Source organism: Onychostoma macrolepis, chromosome 15 (assembly GCF_012432095.1).
Source record: "Onychostoma macrolepis isolate SWU-2019 chromosome 15, ASM1243209v1, whole genome shotgun sequence".
In the NCBI taxonomy this organism is placed as follows: domain Eukaryota; kingdom Metazoa; phylum Chordata; class Actinopteri; order Cypriniformes; family Cyprinidae; genus Onychostoma; species Onychostoma macrolepis.
Window position 1 is genome coordinate 11,390,229 of NC_081169.1, and position 19,359 is coordinate 11,409,587.

At 35.2% G+C, this 19,359-nt stretch overlaps 2 protein-coding genes and 1 long non-coding RNA gene across 6 annotated transcripts; 1 reads left to right on the plus strand and 2 right to left on the minus strand.

The window, feature by feature from the left end:
• Positions 1–1,838: 1,838 nt before the first annotated feature.
• si:ch211-149e23.4 (uncharacterized) lies at positions 1,839–12,186 on the plus strand. Its single transcript, XM_058745148.1, has 14 exons — positions 1,839–2,002; positions 3,920–4,246; positions 4,347–4,655; positions 5,783–6,070; positions 6,159–6,306; positions 6,512–6,681; positions 6,787–7,074; positions 7,915–8,226; positions 8,490–8,771; positions 8,858–9,014; positions 10,158–10,318; positions 10,412–10,487; positions 10,824–10,854; positions 10,946–12,186. The coding sequence occupies exons 1-14, from the start codon at positions 1,936–1,938 to the stop codon at positions 11,090–11,092; spliced, it is 2,763 nt and encodes a 920-aa protein (XP_058601131.1). The 5' UTR covers positions 1,839–1,935; the 3' UTR covers positions 11,093–12,186.
• On the minus strand, positions 4,120–4,716 carry LOC131520718 (uncharacterized). Its single transcript, XR_009266118.1, has 3 exons — positions 4,591–4,716; positions 4,329–4,493; positions 4,120–4,201 (listed from the first exon to the last, which is right to left on the minus strand). It is a non-coding gene; the product is annotated as an uncharacterized LOC131520718 (long non-coding RNA).
• Positions 11,118–19,354, minus strand: rrp8 (ribosomal RNA processing 8). Of its 4 annotated transcripts, none has more exons than XR_009266117.1 (10): positions 19,242–19,354; positions 17,059–17,183; positions 16,780–16,874; positions 16,440–16,695; positions 15,561–16,362; positions 14,247–14,376; positions 14,060–14,166; positions 13,846–13,942; positions 12,708–12,782; positions 12,338–12,554 (listed from the first exon to the last, which is right to left on the minus strand). XR_009266117.1 is itself a non-coding variant. In XM_058745149.1 (9 exons), the coding sequence occupies exons 3-9, from the start codon at positions 16,861–16,863 to the stop codon at positions 12,441–12,443; spliced, it is 1,590 nt and encodes a 529-aa protein (XP_058601132.1). In that variant the 5' UTR covers positions 16,864–16,874; positions 17,059–17,183; positions 19,242–19,354; the 3' UTR covers positions 11,118–12,440. The 4 variants fall into 4 exon arrangements, 2 of the variants coding, with proteins under 2 accessions (XP_058601132.1, XP_058601134.1); XR_009266116.1 differs by having other exon boundaries at positions 12,708–12,788; XM_058745149.1 differs by lacking the exon at positions 12,708–12,782 and having other exon boundaries at positions 11,118–12,554.
• Between the last annotated feature and the right edge of the window lie 5 nt (positions 19,355–19,359).

Genomic DNA, 19,359 nt, shown 5'->3' on the forward strand with positions numbered 1-19,359 from the left:
TTCCTTTAAAATTCTAAGTACAAGTTTAACATTTCCACTACCATTATCAGACTAACAGACATCATAAAACACAAGTGACAAGAAGGCCACATTGGTGCATAAACTCACAGTTACCAGGAAAAAGTCAAAACTGTGAGCTAAAAAGTTGCAATTACTGTAAAAAGTAAAAATTACAAGATGTAAACTCGCAATTGTTGGAAAAACGTTAGAATTGTAGAGAAAAGTAACATATTAACTTTTTTGTTTGTTTGTTTCATGTAAGAAACTGGCTTCCATAATTTATCATTTTTACTTTCAAAAACAACTTTTTACAGTAAAATTACATGCATTGTTTGTGGTAAATATAAGTTGTTGTTGTTTTTTTGCTGTATATGATAAGGTAACATAAAGATTTTTATTGTAACACTTTACACTTTTTTCTGTGCTAAAGATTTTAATGTATATTTGTGAGCTTTTCGTTTGCACTTCACCAAAGTGAATCACAGCATAGGCCGTGTCAGCGGACTCTGTATCGATAAACAGTTTATCCCCAAAAGTAATTACTGTAAATGTAATTGCCTTTGATTTTTAGAAGTGATAGCTACAGTATTCAATTGTATTACAGTCCTTCCAAACTATAAGGTGTGACAATGATACAGTATCATTATAGACCAATCTAATGACATTTCAAGCATTATTTTTTTAGTAATCATACACTGATATGGAAACAGCAGAGAGTGAATATGTGATGAATACAGAGGGTTTGGCACAAGCTCCACTGACTGCCTTTAAAGGAGATTTTAACAGTGACTAACAGGAACCCTGCACTGGTTGGTGTCTGGCTCATAGTCTTCCTGTTTACCTTGATAACTGCCATTCTGTGGTGTAAACGTGTGAGAATACATGTCTGTGTCTACGATTGAACACATCAGTTTTTCTGTGCCCATCTGAGACTGTTTTTGCGCACAGTAATACTCATAGCAAGTTACAGTTACTCCTACATCTCAACAGAACAGATGGCAAACGATACGGCCACCTACTATTTGAAGTAGGAAACTGAGAAACCTCAAGTGAAGTGTTTGCTGTGGACTGAAACTGCTTTTTCATTGTTCAGTGAATGAGTAAAAATGTTGTTGAAACCTCAGTACCCCATAACCCAATGAGTCAACAGTTTTAGTGTAGTTTCCTAAGAGGTGACCTCCGTTCTCTACAACTCACTTGTCAAACAGGACTGAAAAAGGATGTATGACTAAGAATGATAACTGACAAATTGACAGTTGTAAGCGAATAGAGGTTATGCTTTAAGTGACAGGAGCTAAAAAGCTGTTTTGACAGCTTCTACACAATGAGACTGATTTTTTTCCGTTATGCTTAATCTAGAAATTTAATGTAATTTTGATGATTCATATTTAAAACACAGTTATTTTAAAAAGACCAGTCTTAGGACCAATCTAGTTTCTCTAATCCTATGACCTTGGTCTCAACGGTTGGCAGTAAAATGTCATCAACATGTAAATGGAAACTTTTGTGGTATATCTTTTCATACGTATCTCTTATCATATTTGTGGTTTTATCTTTTTTAAAATACAAACAACTCATCATCTTATTATAATCTCATTATCATAAGATCATTACAGGTTGTCATACCAAAACATACTGGAAAAAGATGCTATATCATATCTATGACCATAATAATTGGGCGAGAGATTTATTTTTGAACTAATGATCAAAAAATGTAGTGTAGACAAGCAGTTTGTGGGTTATTCAAAGCTTGACTGTTTTGGGGTTTGGGGTGAGGAGCGCGCACACACATTCACACACTCCTTTGGCAGCCGACTATGACCTCTTCTGCCCCACAGTCTAACAGATTCAACCACACACACACACACACACACACACACTGGCACACACATTCAAGTGATTTTTGCTCCAGTTGCCTTCTTTAATGACTTCAACATGGGCCTGCCAATATTTTTTATTTTAGCAATGGTTCTTAATTTTGCTCACAGCAGAGACATGCAAGGTAGGTTTATATTGTCTCAGGTTTAATTCTTTTTGCTTAATTTGATCAGATGATGCTGTTGTGTTTTCTGGCCCTTTTAAAGAGCTTGCATATTTTCTGGTAGGCTAGACACAAACACAGACAGATTTTGGATGGAATAATGTAAATTAATAGCATTTGATAAAAAATGGGAACACAAAATCTGTGCATTTTATTTCAGTCTGTGACTTTGCTCACGCTGAGAAGGCATTTCCTGAGAAAAGGGAGGGAATGAGAATTTCTGGCATGCTTTGCAATTGTGCATAATATATATATATATATATATATATATATATATATATAGCCTTTTGTTTGAATTATTGCTATTGTTATTTTGAGCTTTTCTGAGCATTTTAAGTGTGATGATGATAATAATGATAAAAATCTGTTGAATCTATTGCTCATTGAGAAGAGCTGCATGCAATGAATGAAGATTCTTTCACAAATTCTGCTTTAGGCATTTCCACTGTCCTTCGCCAGACATCCTTATTTAAGAAAAACATTTAACCACTCAACCTTTCTGAAACCAATAAATGCTGGGGCATGGAAACAATCAATTCTGGCTTGTATTTATTTGGTACTACTGATTAAATTAGATCCCTAGAAAAGATTAAATTCTTAGAAAAATGTGGTTTAAATTGTTCAGTAGACATACAGTAGCAACAGAATGCAAGATGTTTTTTTTAGATGGCAAAAAAATGCTTATTGCAATTGTATGTTCTACTGGCTTTTTTATTATCTATTTATTTTTCTTGCTCAAGCCATTATTGTAAGGTTTGTAACATCATCATATCAGGGTAGTAATGACACATTCAACAGCTGTGATTTTGAACACAGAATTGTTTGCATGTAATCAGTTAAATGATGTACAGTGGTATGTATGCGGTTTACAGCAGCACGCAACATGTGTGTAAAAGAGCTGTGTTGGAAAGTCTTGTCACATGACTGAAAAACCAAAAACATCTGCTTCCTTTTGTGCAAAGCAGCTCAATTTCCATCCCAGACTCTATGCACGCTGCATGTGATATCACTTTTGCTATTAGGGCCAAATGCATATTCTTTGAACATTGTACAACATTGCCTATGTAATGCATTTTTAAGATAATTTTAGCTTTTCTAAACATTGAAAAATTGTGAATGGTCCTTACAGTTCACCCATAATTCAAATTCTTTCATATTGTATTTACCCTCATTTAAAATCCTGGCTGACTTTCTTTCTTTCTTTCTTCTTTGTAACACAAATGGAGATATTTTGAATAATGTGCTGGCCTCTCTTTTCCATCACAATAAATGGGTACTGCATGCAAAAAGGATGCAGAAGCACCATAAAAGTAGTCGACCATAAAAGTTGCACGAAATACTTTTTAAGTATCATGATGGTGCCTTTAGTTATGCTTTTAGTTATTTTGGAGTTTGACAGGCCCAGTCCCCATTAACTTTAATTATATGGAAAAGAGCAGCAAGGGCATTCTTCAAAATCTCTTTTTTACCTTCCACAAGGAAAAAAAGTCTTTCAGGTTTGGAACCACAAGAGGGTGAGTAAATAATGACAGAATTTCTATTTAAACTCTCCTTTTAAGAAAGTGGTTTCTTAATTTACTTTGGGTTATATAATATGTGCCCTTCAGGATTAATTTCACAAAATGTTAGGGGGTGTTAAATGGACGTGTCAAGAAATCCTTTTGTTGGCCGCCCTATCACAAATGAAGAAATCTGTCAGAGTTTATTAAGAGTGCCAAGTGCTGACACTTCCCCCAACTGTGCTTTATATATGTGGGGTTAGAAGGGGACACAATGGATGTAAACAAAAAATAAAATTAGTTGTTGCCGTAATGATTACTGTAATGGAATATGTCATTAAATCCTTGAGTAATATTCATCCCTCTCTCTTTTTTATAGACTCCGAGACCAGAGACTTGGTTCTTGACCAAACAGTGAAAGGGATTTTGGGGGAGGAGGTTTACCTGCATTGTCTATACACTGGACAAAGTAGCATCTCGTTCTCCTCCTGGAACCGTATCGATTCTTCAAATAAGGCAAAGAAAATGGCAGGCTACAAATCCAGTAAAATGTCTTTCAACAGAGAAAACTTTGACATTCCGGCATCAGTTACAAACCTTACTGTAAAGGTGAACGTGACAAGTTTTGATCAAGAGGGAGAATACACATGTGTCTTTGACTCTGATGAGGATGAAACAAAGGACACCATGTTTCTCAGCGTTATTGGTGAGTATGCAAAAATGTATTTTTACCCAGAAAACATATTGGTTTGAAATGAATGAGTAAATGATGACAAATTCATCCATACCTCTATTTTGTCTCTAAGCTCGGCCTGATGTTGACATAAATGTGAAAAAGGAAGTTGTGAATAAGACCCTCTACCATGCTGTCACTTGCTCTGCCTCCGGTGCCAAGCCTGAGGCTGTGATTAGATGGGAGATCTCTGGTGCCCTTCCAAGAGATGACATCTTCTCTGTGAACATGATTAATCCAGTTCATCCCAATGGCACAACCAGTTCAATCAGTGTACTTCGCTTCCCCCTAATTATGAATAACGAGAGCACTGTTACCTGTGTGGTTGAGCATCCAGCTTTTACTGAACCCAAAAGAGTCAACATAGAGGTGGACACATTTGGTAAGTTCTGTTCTGTAGCGTTATTAGGAAAAGCCTGAGAGTGCAAGACAACATAAGCTACTTTTCTGTTCTTTTGCATTGGCTAAGTTTGTTCAGGATGAAACCTAAAAGAAAGAACTGAAATCAAGTTGGTATTCTACTACTGCCTGCTCTTTGCACTAAGGTTGCAAGTGTTTCCTGTGGTACCGTCACATTTGTAGCAGCTGTCTGACCACAAACGTAGCATACTGTGGAGATACAATATAGAGGTGTTCCTTTTAAAATACAAAAACAGCAAAATTGCAAAGAGTAAGCATCAGTAGTTCTGTATTTTTTACCACTTATTATAGAACAAAATATATTAAAAAATGAACTCAGTGATACTGGTGAACTCAGCAAGATTGTTCTCACAGTTAGCAGTTTATTTGCTTGTTTGCAAATCGAGAATAATACCAGTCCAAAAATGTAGTTCTGAACATAATCTGCACAGTGCAGTTCTTGATCTTGCAAGCCTGTTAGGAGCTTATGTTATTGAAGATGCAGCAGTCTAATTTTGGAACCATACAGCATCTCTTTACTGCTATCCAGGCTTTTAAATGCTGAAGTCTGTTCTCCATCATTTGTTCAGCTACCTCACCCATGATTGATAGAAAATTACAGTAATACAGTAATAGAGCAAGACAGACATTTGTCTTGTAATTTTTGTTTATAAGACAATCAGTAAAGGCTTTATTGACATATAAAGTGTTTGCTTATGGCTGTAGTGTTGGCGCTGAAATGAACAACAGCTTAATTGAAATCCTAAAGTGTTAAATGCTAATCCGTTTTGCAAGTGGTTAATGAACAGGTTTTTGCACTCAGAATACTGCAATTGGTGCAACTGTTTAGTGAATTCACCTTTTATCTTTTCTTGAATCATGACATCTAAACCAAGCGTCTTTCGTTCACTGAGAAATACCTTGCTTGGAGCTATAGTTAGCATTTCCAACAGCTTAGTAAACAGACAGAACAGCTGTTTAAACTCCTCTAAACTATGCTTGTTTAACCTTAAGATTAAACTCACTGATACTCTTTTGTTTTCTAAAAATAACAGTCTCTTTGTCATGAAATTCCCCTGTTCTTATTGGCACTTTTCTTCTTTTTAACAGTTTCTCCTGTTATAAGCATGACAACCGTCCTGGTCCAAGAAGGAGGAGAAGACTTTCAAGAAGTCATCTGTACAGCAACAGGAGGGAGGCCAAATCCAAATATCACATGGATACTGCCTGAATTCAAAAACACGCTACCTTTACAGAGAAATGTCTCCAAACCAGATTCAGTTATCAGTTCATATCAGTTCCAATCAGATCCTTATGAAGGAGAAAATATCTCTTGTGTCTTTAGCTATGTGTTTCTCCCATTCATAAACACGAGAACAATTACTTTGCCAATTTACTGTGAGTACCAGCATTATTTAAACTGAATAGATGCACATATGTAGAATATTTGAAGCACCTTCTAATTTGTAAAACTTTTTTCATCTAGATCTTTCCTCAATTCAGCTGAAGAACCTTGATTATGCCCTTAACAGTGAGAACCAGACTTCACTGGCTCTAGTGGAGGGGGACATGGACATTACAATCAGGATGAATGTTTTGGGAAATGTACCAAGTTATAAACTGAAATGTTCCAGGTAAGATGTTGTAATATCATCCCTGAAGGCCTTGAATATGAGCATAAAATGAAAATTTAAAATGAGTACTGATACAACACAATGATACTGTCAATTTCATCCACAATTAAAAATTTAAATATTGCATTCTAGTGTGTTGACAGAATAGACACACTGAAGCAAGTTTTTAAAAGTTTGCTTTGCACTTTTGTATCACTTGATCAAGGGAAGGCCAACCACTACCTGAGGATGTGGATGTGGTTGGCAACAATCTCTTTGTTAGAGGACCTGTTGAGCTGCACCTTGCTGGACAATATCTCTGCCAGGCCTCTTACCGTAGACATCAAGTTTCCCTGCAGTTTACAATTGAAGTAAATCCAAAAGTCTTACTGCCAGGTATTATATTTACTTTCATAATATCATCACACTGTATTGATATTCTACACTCTACAACTAAAGATTGTCAACATTAGTATAAGCTTGATTTAATTTCATTTTCAGTGACATTTCCCCCAAATATCAGTGTGAATTTAGTAGAGAATTCAGACTACATTCACATTGAATGTTTGGCCTCCAATGCTGTACCTGCTGCAAATGTGTCCTGGGTTCTTCCAAAAGAGATTAATAGTACAATTCAGTCTGAAGACACACACTATAATGGATCTTACTCTGTCAGAAGTGTGTTGACTGTGCCTAGCTGCATGACCCGCAAATATGTAATTGAGTGCATAATTGACCATCCTGATTTCATGGAAGAAGAGAGGCGGCAGATTTCTCTTCCTGTGTGTGGTAAGACATTGTTGGATAGATGGATGGATGGATGGATAGTGCAATGATGATGATAATGGATGGATGGATGGATGGGCTGATGAATGGATGGATAGTACAATGATGATAAAACAATGGATGGATGGATGCATGCATGCATGAATGGATAATACAATAATAATATAACAATGGATGGATGGATGAAACAATAGATGGATGGATAGGTTGACGAATGGATGGATGGATGAATGGATGCATAGTACAGTGATGATGATAATAGAACAATGGATGGATGGATAGTACGATGATGATGATAGAACGATGGATGCATAGATTGATCGATATGAACAATGGATGGATGAATGGATGAATGGATGAATAGATAGGTGGATGAAAAGATGCATGGATGAACAACAAATAGATGGATGCATATGTGATAGAATGACAGATGGATGCATAGAACAATGGATGGTTGAATGGATGAATAGATGCATGAATGAACAATAGATGAATGGATGGATAAGTGGATGAATAGATGGAACAATGGATGAATGGTTGATGAATAGAAGGATAATGTATATATGGATGAATAGATTGGTGGATGGATGGAACAATAGATGGATAATGGAAAGATGGGTGGTTGGTTGGATGGATGGATAGATGGATAGAACAATGGATAGATTGATGATGATAGAATGATGGATAATAGATGGATGCATTGATGGGTAGATGGATGGAGGTGTGAATGGATAGAACAATGGATGGATAAATGGATGCTGTTGACATAGGTGGCTCAATAGGTTTTAAAACACAGCTATCTATCAAACATTCTGACATGTAGTTTATGTTTTTTGGTTGTAGCACCACCGAATATTACCCTGCAGTCTAGTGTTGAATGGCACAGTGGCGTTGCGTACGCATCGCTGGTGTGTTCAGTGCAGAGCCAGACCCCAGCAGCGGCCATCACCTGGGCCGTAAAGTGCCATGGCATGAATATTAGCTCTAGTGAATTTGTAATGACTCAACCTGAGTTTCAGCAGAGTCATATGGTTGTCGCTCAGAGCGCGGCACGTATTCCTATTTACTCACATGCCGGATGCACCATGACCTGTGTGGTTGAGCATCGAGGGTTAGAGAAACCAGAGAACAAGAGCTTCGTCCTCCCATCCTTAGGTAAGTTTTACTATTACATTAACCCCAAAAGTAATTTGACGCTTGAGCCAGACTTAGAAATGAATGAATGTGATTGCATTAGGAAGCTAAATGACAGCCCATTCATTCATTTTAAACATGACCTAATTATCACTGTGAAACTGCTATGCTTCTTATCGCTTGAATTTAAAGAAATAATCTGCGTTCAATGTAAGTTAAGTTTAACCCTAAAATGACCACTACAAAATCGACATATCAAGTAATGAAAATCTCTTTGCTTTTAGGGCCGTCTGTAAGCCGTGCGTTTCTGGGTGAAGAGAGTCTTATTTGGCATGCTGTGTGTGAGTACAGCGGCGATGGGGTGAAACCCAACATCTCCTGGGTCTTTCCCGATGAAGACACTGCAATACTGGTGACTACTGAATCCAGATATAATGGAATTAAAGTAGAAGTCAGTTTAACTCATGAATTTCAACTCAGTCTGTATGAGGGGAAAGATTTGATATGTCTGATCCAGAACAATCTCGGCAGGGATGAAAGACGGACAATACACGTTCCAAAATACTGTAAGCTTTTCTCAACCCTAAAATAGTGACTGGCATGATTTCTAGTTATTCATTCAGTAAATGTAATTGCTTTTTCTTTCACTTAGCTATCTCATCTATTGAGGTTTTAAACAAAACCACAGTTGATCGTAGAGGACATGGCCAGAATGAGCATCGTTTAGCACTGCAAGAAAACCTCTCGAATCAGAAGATACTTCTCAGAGCCCACGGCAATGCTCCGTCGTACAGCACAACATGTTACAGGTATGTTGAATCATGCATTGCTTAAATATGACACAACATACTCAAGAATTCAAAGTTACAGAAAAACGTTATGACCGTATCACAGCCTGTTGTACAGTTCAACAGCACTCTCAAAACCTAAATGCAGCACATTGATTTTTCTTTCATTTCAGACACCCAAAGGGATAAATAGAGAAGACAAGGGCTAGCTAAAGTTTTCACATACATTTTTTACTGCATCAGGCTGTGAAGTTCTAAAGGAGACTTTTTGCTTGACAATAAATGCGGCAATATTTCTCATTTTTGTTTAGTTTCACTTGAAGTACTAAAATAATTAAAGCTAAATCAACTAAAACTAATTTAAAAAAATATATATATAAAAACAAAATCACAACAAACTACTTAAATTTTAAAGTGAAAATATAAAAATATTTAATATAATAACAAAAACTGTAATAGCTATAATTATGCTGCTTAGCCTAGTAAAGATCCCTAAAGAAAAGTGAATGGTGACAGATGCTGTCAAGCTCCAATAGTGTAGTTATTGTTAACTAAAATTAAGCTAAAATTAAGCATAAAAAATCATTTATGTTAATTGAAATAAAGTTAAAATATATTATAATAATTAAAATAAATAAAATACATTAGATAAAAATTAGAAATGCTGACTGCAGCTAATGAAATAAATCAAATGAAATAAGGTTTTGAAATACTAAAATTTCTAAAACTAGTAAATAGTAATACTAAAAATAAAGCTAAATAGAAATATTTAAACACTAATAAAAATGACAAAACCACAACAAATGTACAAAAAAACTCAAATTAAAATGAAAACTTACACACTTTTTTGTAAAAAGTCAGACTTTTTGTGTTCAGAGCTTGGGAGTATGTGCCAACATTCAGTTTCATTGTATTGATAAGAGCAATGTTAACGTGTGAAGGAAAGAAAGAAAGAAAGAATGAGTCATGAGTGAGTAAATTATGACAGTTTTAATTTTTGTGTCAACTATACCCTTTAACTTTTCAGACATCCATTGTAATGTAGTTTTGTTTGTGCTAATTTCAGACATATTGATCAAAACTCTTCTAAATCTTTGCAGTTTCTAGAGAAAAAGAGACTTTTTAAAGTTGTTAAGACATGCCTCTGAATATTTCTCATCCCAGGGAGGGCGGGTCAGCAGCTGGCACAGAGGGCATGGCATTAGTTTTTACAGAGCCAGTGTCTGAACTGGATGCAGGATTGTACATATGCCACGTCTCGTACCACCACCACATGGCTAAAGTTTTCATTCGGGTGGATGTAACTAGTGAAGAGACTCAGCACAGTGAGTTTTCCTCATATCAGGCCTAGATTATCAATACTGGTAGCATATAGAAGTGTGGTGAATTGGTTTGTAATGAATGTTTGTTTTCCACAGTGATATTCATCATTATTTGCTTCTCGTCAGCTGCTGCAGTCACCCTCATCTTGATTATCGTTTTGATTGTCCTCTGGTGAGTAGACTCGCTTTCTAACAAACTTAGGTTAAATTCTGCTGTTTTCTTTTTGGATATTACCATACAGGTGAGATCAGTGGAGGCAAACAGGAAGCAAGGTAGCTTACCTAGACCAATGACATGCTTCGTGTTCATAAACAGGATACATGGTGGCTAGCAAAGAACAAGACCGCATCTACCACATGTGTGCTTTCACGCGACATAAACAGATTCATGTTCATGTCTCAGCAGCGGAGAATGATTTCAATTTAAATTGCAAATGCATCTGTGGCTTTGATTTAGAAAAAAAAAAAAAACCCTTGACGTAAATTTCCTATTGTTATTTCTTTCTAGTAAAAGTGGGACAAGTCACTCATCACAAAAGGTAGACAAAGTGTTATATAATCATTACAACATTTTGTCCAATAAATATCAATGGCTCATTTAATTTTTCTTGTTTTTTTTTCTTTCAAAAGAACAACAGGACAGAGCGTGAGTCTCTAGCAGCTCTAATGCAGGATCCTCGCTGCCCAGAGAGGACTGTGATTTCAAGCACGGCTGGGCAGCACTATGCTGAGCTTGTGCACTATTCCATTGTTTTTGATGCTAAAAGCACCGTGTGACACACCTGTTGGGTTTTACGACTGTAATAGATCAGTTTTTGCACATACTTGCGGAGTTTGTGGCAGATTGAGTGCATGCTTTTTAAAAAGGGGGCATGCTTAAGAAATTCGTTCATTTTTAATCAGACTGTTATGCTGATAATATAAATGGTAATGAAAATTTGCTTAAAGTTTTCTCAACCCAGGCCATCCAAGATTTAGATGAGTTTGTTTCTTCATCAGAACAGATTTGGAGAAATTTAGCATTGCATTAGTTGCTCACCAGTGGATCCTCTGCAGTGAATGGGTGCCGTCAGAATGAGAGTCCAAAAAGCTGATAAAAACATCACAATAATTCACAAGTAATCTATACGACTCTATCAATTATCATCTTGTGAATTGAAAATCTGTGTATTTGTAATAAACACATCTATCAGGTTTCTCCGAAACTTCTCGTATACATCTTCAATGGCCTAAGAATGAGTAAATATTGAGCACATTTTTATTTTTGGATGAACTATTCCTTTAACATGAATATTTCACTAGTGGTCTCAGGGTTTTGGACCCAACTGTACACCATACACTGTACATTGCAATTGGTATAGCATTGTTTTTGATATGTAGTTGTTCTTTTTCCTCAACTACAAATACCGATTGTAAGGAAAAGATTGAAGTAGCTTGGTATTACTTTCAGCATTATGATTTACTTCGATAAGTAGCATTGTTTTATAAATATTATGAGCACATTTTTATCGTTTTACTACTTTTTAAGATTGTTGCTTTGTTCTGACTTACACAGAGATATACTTTAAAAGCCTGGTTGGTGTCTTCTATCTTGGTTTCGTTTCAATTGTACTTGTAGCCCACAAACTGCCTGAATTTGTAGCGCTGTTGCGCCCTCTGGTGATCCTGCAGTATATAGTGGGAGAATCTCCATCTGGGCCTGTGTCCAGTCTGATATTTTGGTTATAAGATTTTACTCCCTTCACAGTCTTTGTATGAATGATGACTGGTCTTTCCGTTGTGTTGCTCTAAGATGTTTAGGCATCTCCAGGGTAAATAATGTCACTGTGATACTTGTAAAAATACAATAAAATACTTGACAAGTTTAAATACTTATCGAGTCTTGTTTGTTTATCAGGTAAAAAATATTATTCCAATCATAAGACGATATATGGAAAATACAGTTTTCACAAAGAACAACATTCTTTGAATATCACGTTATAAAATGTACTTTCCTATTACACTGATTTACAAAACATACAATGTTAAGAAGAGATTTGACCCTTGAGTTAAACTGAATTATTGCTCATAAACCTTTCACACACAGTCTATATATAAAGAAGCAAGATATTTACTTTATGTACATTTATCGTTTCTTGTACAGACACGGTTTAAGTTGAAGACCGACTTTCTTCACGTTCCCGGGTGCTTTTCCTGTCTTTATGAATTCAAAGGAGTAGAAGTGGCTGTTTTCTGTGTCCTAGAAAAAAAAGTGAAAATAAATAGCTCTTTTATTATACAGAAATTATACTACATTTTGATTACTAAATTATGACCTATTTTACTGAAAAACAGAGAATGTAGAACATTTTATGTTAGTGCTATTAATATATTCCATTATTGATCTCCATACTTGCAGAACAGCACAATTCTAGTCTGCAACACTGCACACTTGGCCTGACTTTCCATCTCTAGTACAGCATTAGACCTGCAACTAACAATCATTTATGATAATTACGGAGGAGATTATTCTAATGATTTAATAGATTTTTGACAGCAGTCCTCTATTGCTTACATGTTTGTCAGTTTTTAACAGTAAGTCTGCAGAAAATGTTTCAGTGAGTTTTGCACAATCATCTAAAGAATAAAGTATGATCACCAACTCCAAGATTTTTCCAATTACTATTTGCCTCATTTTCATCACCAGGGTTATTTTAGCATTATTTATGTAGTGTTATAGTATTTATTAATATTTTGAATGAGCTTATATTTAGAGTTTTCAAAAGTAATGACAAGAACTGCATATTCTGAATTAAAAAACAAAATAAAACAAACAAAAAAACGGGGAATGTAAGATTAGGCTGACATTTAGAAGCTGCTTGTATCCAAAGGAAGTACAGGAGATGAATATCCTGGTGTAAAAAGCATAAAACCTGATCCTGGAATAAGTAATATGTCCTGGTGAATCATATTTTACCGTTTTCTCTATGCCACAGGGTGCCTTCAGTAGTGTGCTGGACATTGTAATGGTCTGTCTCATGAGAGTTATTAAGCGGACAAAATATGAGGCCATTTCACAGGACCAGGTGCATGTTATGCTGGAAACATTTTTTAAAGCTCACCAAGGCTGTATTTGTTTGATGAAAAATAGAGTAAAACCATAACATTATTTAAATAACTGGTTTCTATTATAATACATTTATTCATTTTATTTCTGTGATGGTAAAGCTGAATTTTCAGCATCATTACTCCAGTCTTCAGTGTCACATGATCCTTCAGAAACCACTCTAATATGCTGATTTGCTGAAACATTTATTATCAATGTTGAAAACAGTTTTTGTTTTGTTTTTTTTGCGGAAACGGTGATATTTTTCATGATTCCTTTATGAATAGAAAGCTTAAAGAACAGCATTTATCTGAAAGATTAAAAATGTCTTTACTGTCACTTTGATACATCTAATGCATCCTTGTTGAATACGGTAATTAATTTCTTTAAAAAATCTAAACATTTGAATGGTAGTGTATGTTCACTGGAATGAATTGCACATTACCTTATGGACTAACTTGAAGCCAAGACTTGACAATGCACTACTGAACGAACGCTCATTTTCAAATCTGCTGGCCACTTCAGCAATTTTAAGAACGCCCCTGCAAAAAAATTTAAAATAAATAAATAAATGGAAAGAGGACATATATATTAGCTAATCACTAGACTTGGATTTTATAATAAACTTTTAAAATAATGGCAAGAAATAAGCCAGTTACCCCATCACCAGGACTCTGTTTGCTTCTGCCAAAAAGTCTCCCAGATTTGTCCCCATCAGAGAAAGACAGAAAACAGCAATATCTACAGTAGAATCACGAAGCGGCACCTGTGAAAAGACAATAAACAGTGCTGCCTTTAGTCTTTGGCTGTATTACAAATTAAAGCATTATTACTACAATAACTTACTTTTGCCATGTCACATGCGGTGGCAAGATCACAAACAGGAGCCAAATCAAAAGAATGCACTTTATTCTTTACACTCCGAGCAATTTTACAGTCTCCACAGCCGAAGTCAGCAACAACTAAAGAAGCTGGTCTGGTGGGGGGGGGGAAAGGAAACAGAAATTCATTGACTTTCAGTGCCTTCCAAAAATGCTGTATTTCTGTAGTTCATTCGTGGAAGATTATTCTGTGAATGACCACTGTGATTTAATAAAGACAAGCCAGTTGATTTGTTAATTGTTTTAAATGTCTTTAAAACAATTAACAAATTAAACTGTAGTTCAGGAAACTACAGCCACGTCAAAACAGCATACAAAGCTAAATTATTATTATTATTATTATATAAGTAATTATTATTGATACTTTATTATTATTACTGTTGTTGTTGTTATTATTATTATGCCAAATAACTTCATCAGGTCTTTTTAAAATAAATAAATAAATAAAAAGCATGTTGTAATCATTTTTTAAATAAATAAATACATACATAAAGTTAAAAGCAATATACAATATATATATATATATATATATATAATATATGTATATATATATATATATATATATATATATATATATATATATATGTGTGTGTGTGTGTGTGTGTGTGCGCATGTTTTTGTGACATATGAGGACTTTGTATAATGACATGGGTATGACATAGGTATTACAAGGAGAAGCTGATTTATGAGGACATTTCCCCATGTCCCCGTTTTTCAAAAGGCTTATAAATCATACAGAATTAGCTTTTTTGAGAAAGTAAAAATGCTCAGTTTCCTGTAAGGGGTAGGTTTAGGTGTAGGGCGATAGAAAATATGGTTTGTACAGTATAAAAACCATTACGCCTATGGAACGTCCCCACAATTCACAAAAACAAATGTGTGTGTGTGTGTGTGTGTGTGTGTACACCTGTTTTTCTATTCTGGTGGGGACTTAAACCTGAATACACACAGAATCATGGGGACTTGTGTCACGGTGGGGACCTAAATTGAGGTCCCCATGGGTAAAAATGAAGTTTGAAAATCTAAAAATGCAGAAAGTTTCCTGTAAGAGGTGGGTTTAGGTGTAGGGTTGGTGTAGGGCAATAGAATATACGGTCTCTACAGCAGAAAAAGCATTACGCCTATGGAGAGTCCCCACAAGGATAGCAAACCAGACGTGTGTGTGTGTGTGTGTCAAAAGTAACGTGTGCTTGCATGCCCACAAACAAGACCAAAAAGAAACAAAACAACAACAAAAAAACACTGCATAAAAGAATCAGCAAAAGGAAGGTCATCTCACTTTTTACAAATATAGGAAATGATTGAATCCACAGGGTTTGTAGGCCAGTGCTGAACTTGTGCCGTGTAGCCCTTGTGGTAAATTGCAATGGCCTCTGGGTCCTGCTGAAACATGCGTTTGGCCTCACCGCTGGTCGACATGTAAAGCTGCTCATTGATGTAGCGGAATCGAGCGGCTTCTAATTGCTTCTCCATCTTTGTCCTTAAAGCAGTCGAGGGGTCAGGAGCCACTTGCTCTTCAACGCCCTTTAAACTTACTGTTGTACCTTTGGGTTCTTCTGGTTCCTCTGAGGCTTTATTACTGTCATCAGGAAGCTGCGACTTTAAAATGCGACGCAATTTTTCTGCCTGCGATTTATTCATAAATTTTGAAGGTTTCCCTTTATCTTCCACTTTATGTGAGACTATATTGTTACTTAGGGAGACATCTACTGTTCTAGTTCCTGTGCTGGGCATTTCATCTGTTTTAGAGTTTTTGCAATTTTCAGCATTGTCCGTGATGGAAGAAATACCATTCTTTTTATGAGCTTTCTTCGTTTTTTTGGATGCCTTGTCATGTTTCTTCACTTTCTTGGATTTTTTGACATCCTGTGTTTGAACTAATGGTTCCTCCTTTGCACTGGCATCATCAACACCTGTCGTTTTTGGAAGATATTTGTTCTTGCACCTTTTTTTGTTTTTCATCTTGTTCTTCCACTGCTTTCTGTTTAGCTTGTTTTCTGCTTGACTTTCATTTTTCTCCAATTGAGGTCCGACTCCTTTGTCAGTCTCATCTTTTCTGGACTCTTGTGACACCTTAGAATCTGCAAACACAAACTGATGTGAAAAAGTCAATAATGTTTAAGAGTATAAACATAAAATGACTAGAACATGTTCTTACTTGTCTTCTTTACTGGCTTCTTCTTCTTCTTCACAGGTGGTTGAGATGAATCCACTTTATCCTGCTGCTTCCCTTCATTTTCAGCATTAGACTTTCTTTTACGCTTTTTGCACCTTTTCTTTTTTGCTCTCTTGACTGTAGTGGAGTCGTCTTTGTCCTCATCGCTATCCTCTAAAACATTCCCAGATCCCCAATCTGGAACTGAACCCAATGTTTGCAAGGTTCTCAAAAGACTTTTTTTACCCACAACCTTATCCTGTTGGGATAGAAAAATGCTAGATGAAAAATTCAATTCATGTGACAGACCTATACTTAAATAAGGGGGAAAAAATCATAATACCTTGCCAAAGGCAGGAGACATTTTTGCAGAGTGAGATGATCCATCTGGTAATGGAGAATCAGTCCATTCCTCTTCAGCAAACATGTTTGTAAACGCTGTAAACCGTCACAATGAGTTATACCTAAAGAATTTACAAGCTAACTATTATGTGCTTGCATATCTTGTAAGATGATAAAATTGCTCATAGCGCTGTTAGAAATTATTGTTTACATCCCCCAGAAACTTATGACAGTATCCTACAACGCATTTCAGATTAATTTACGGCGTAACGTTACTTACATTTTACTCCTTCTTCTACATGTGCGAAGAACCGTCACGTGGTTTTGTGTACATCCGGGTTACCGAGATGACTTCCTTTACAAACTACTCGGATGCTGGGTTCTCCAAATGCGCTCAATCTATAACTATTTATTACATTGTGAAAGAAAAATGGTCCATTAAATGAAAATCATGACCGTTTTAACATTTAGATGCCTACAGTGTAGAGATGGAAAGTAGGACTCGTTTTCCCTAATCGGTTCTTTTAAACAGTTCGTTTTTAATAAACCAGGATAACGATATACAAACTAGTCATTTTGTTCAAACTTATCAGTTAAAATTTCCCCTGCCTATTAATTTCGTTTGTTTTTATTCTTGGGCATGAATGATTGTTTGGACCAATTGTAATACATTTTTTTTTTTTTTTTAATTTAAACAATTTTTTTATTGACCCTGGTGAACTTTAACAAACTTTTAAAAAGAGTACTTATCATATAAACAATATACTTATGTGTGTGCAAATTGAATGTAATGAATGTTTTTAGACACTGGCATGTAATATGCAATTAAATGAAAATGTATTATTGTTTAAATTAATATTAAATGGAATTAGTTGAACTTAAGTGTGCTTTTTGACACACTTAAGTAGGACATAAGTACATCTTTATACATAATTGCATAATTCTTTTGTTTTTGAAATAACAACCAAAAAATGTATTATTAAAAATGTACTGATTAATGTACTGACAAGCATTTATGGTAAACTAAAATATGCTTTAATGTCATTTCAAATGATCGATTTCTACACTACAGTTAAAATTAGAATCAAGTACATATATACAAGTAAGTACATATATTGGCTCTAGTATGTTCGTCAAAGTTAAAACCTTTCATTTGACATTATTTCAAAGTGCACTTTTTAAAAGTTTACTTAAATGTGTTAAGAAACATAGTCATGAAAAAGATGCCTCAGTGGCATCTTTCTTTCTTTTCAAAAGCTACACTTTTCTCCATCTCTCAGGTAACATTCAGGGTACAATTAACTGTACATGTTTTATAGCTTTATACATCTATTTTGTAACCATATCTATTATTATTGTTAAGCCTTTTCGATTACAAATTTGTATAAACTAGTTTTGATTAAGTATTAACCCATCCTACCATATCAAACATAATTTGGAAATTTCCTATAAATTAGCTAAACTATTTAGCAAGTAAAAGGCTTTTTGGTATTTATGTAAAAATGTCCCACTTCAGGTTGTGGTTCACAACCTGAAGTGAACCACAACCTGATTTACTTGATTTTCATTAAATAAATGCAAGAATAACTTTTATATTGTAAGTAATGAAGCAACTTGATTATCCATACATCTTGTTGTTCATATGAATGTCAAATATGATTGAGGAATGTTGTTTTGTACATTTCTTAAAGCATTATTGCATTGCATTGGCATGTTTCGATTCAAATAATACACTTAAATAATAATTAACTTGTCAAAAATGTTTGTTATTGCATCCATCATATTTTAAGCAGATTATATATCCTCGATTCTCAGTTCGCAGTGCCACAAATGTTCCTCTAGATAGCGCCATTTGTTTTCATTTCAACCATGTTGACTTCGTCGTGGAGCGTTTGACCAAAGACTTTAGTTTGACTCGAATCTAAAAATGCGATTTATCAGATTCTGACTACATTAGCTTTAATACTTATTGTGATAAATCCAAATTTGACAACTTATACACGCTGAACTACACCAATATATGATTCCTGAACGAATGACTACATTCTCAAATATTCAAATAATGAAGTTATTTCTTTCTCATGCCCGATACTAATATTAGGCTACTATTATTGTACCTTACGCTTATGATATTTAAACTAGTTACAGGCCGGTCGTTCGCGTGACAGCATGTTATGATTATGAGAGTTATTGAGGGATATTGTATGCAAAGAATAAGTATATATATGTTATATATATATATATATATATATATATATATATATATATATATATATTCTTTACCTTGAAACATTAATAGTTCTAACCAAAGTCCCTCTACAAAACAAAACAAAAGCGGATATATGTGGACTACGGAATTATATGGTTCTTCGCTGTGTTGTTGGACCCTATTGGGTTAAGTTTGTCAGTTATTTAAGTAAGTTATAATTATCATCAAGCTTTAAAGCAAGCTAAAAAGAATACTTTTCTCAGCGCTGGTCAGGACGAGCCACTCGGCTCTGTCGGCGTCTTCTAGCGCCCCCTGAAGGAAGACGACATTTTTATCTCATAACCACCGGCTACTAGCTAGCAGCGTTTGCTA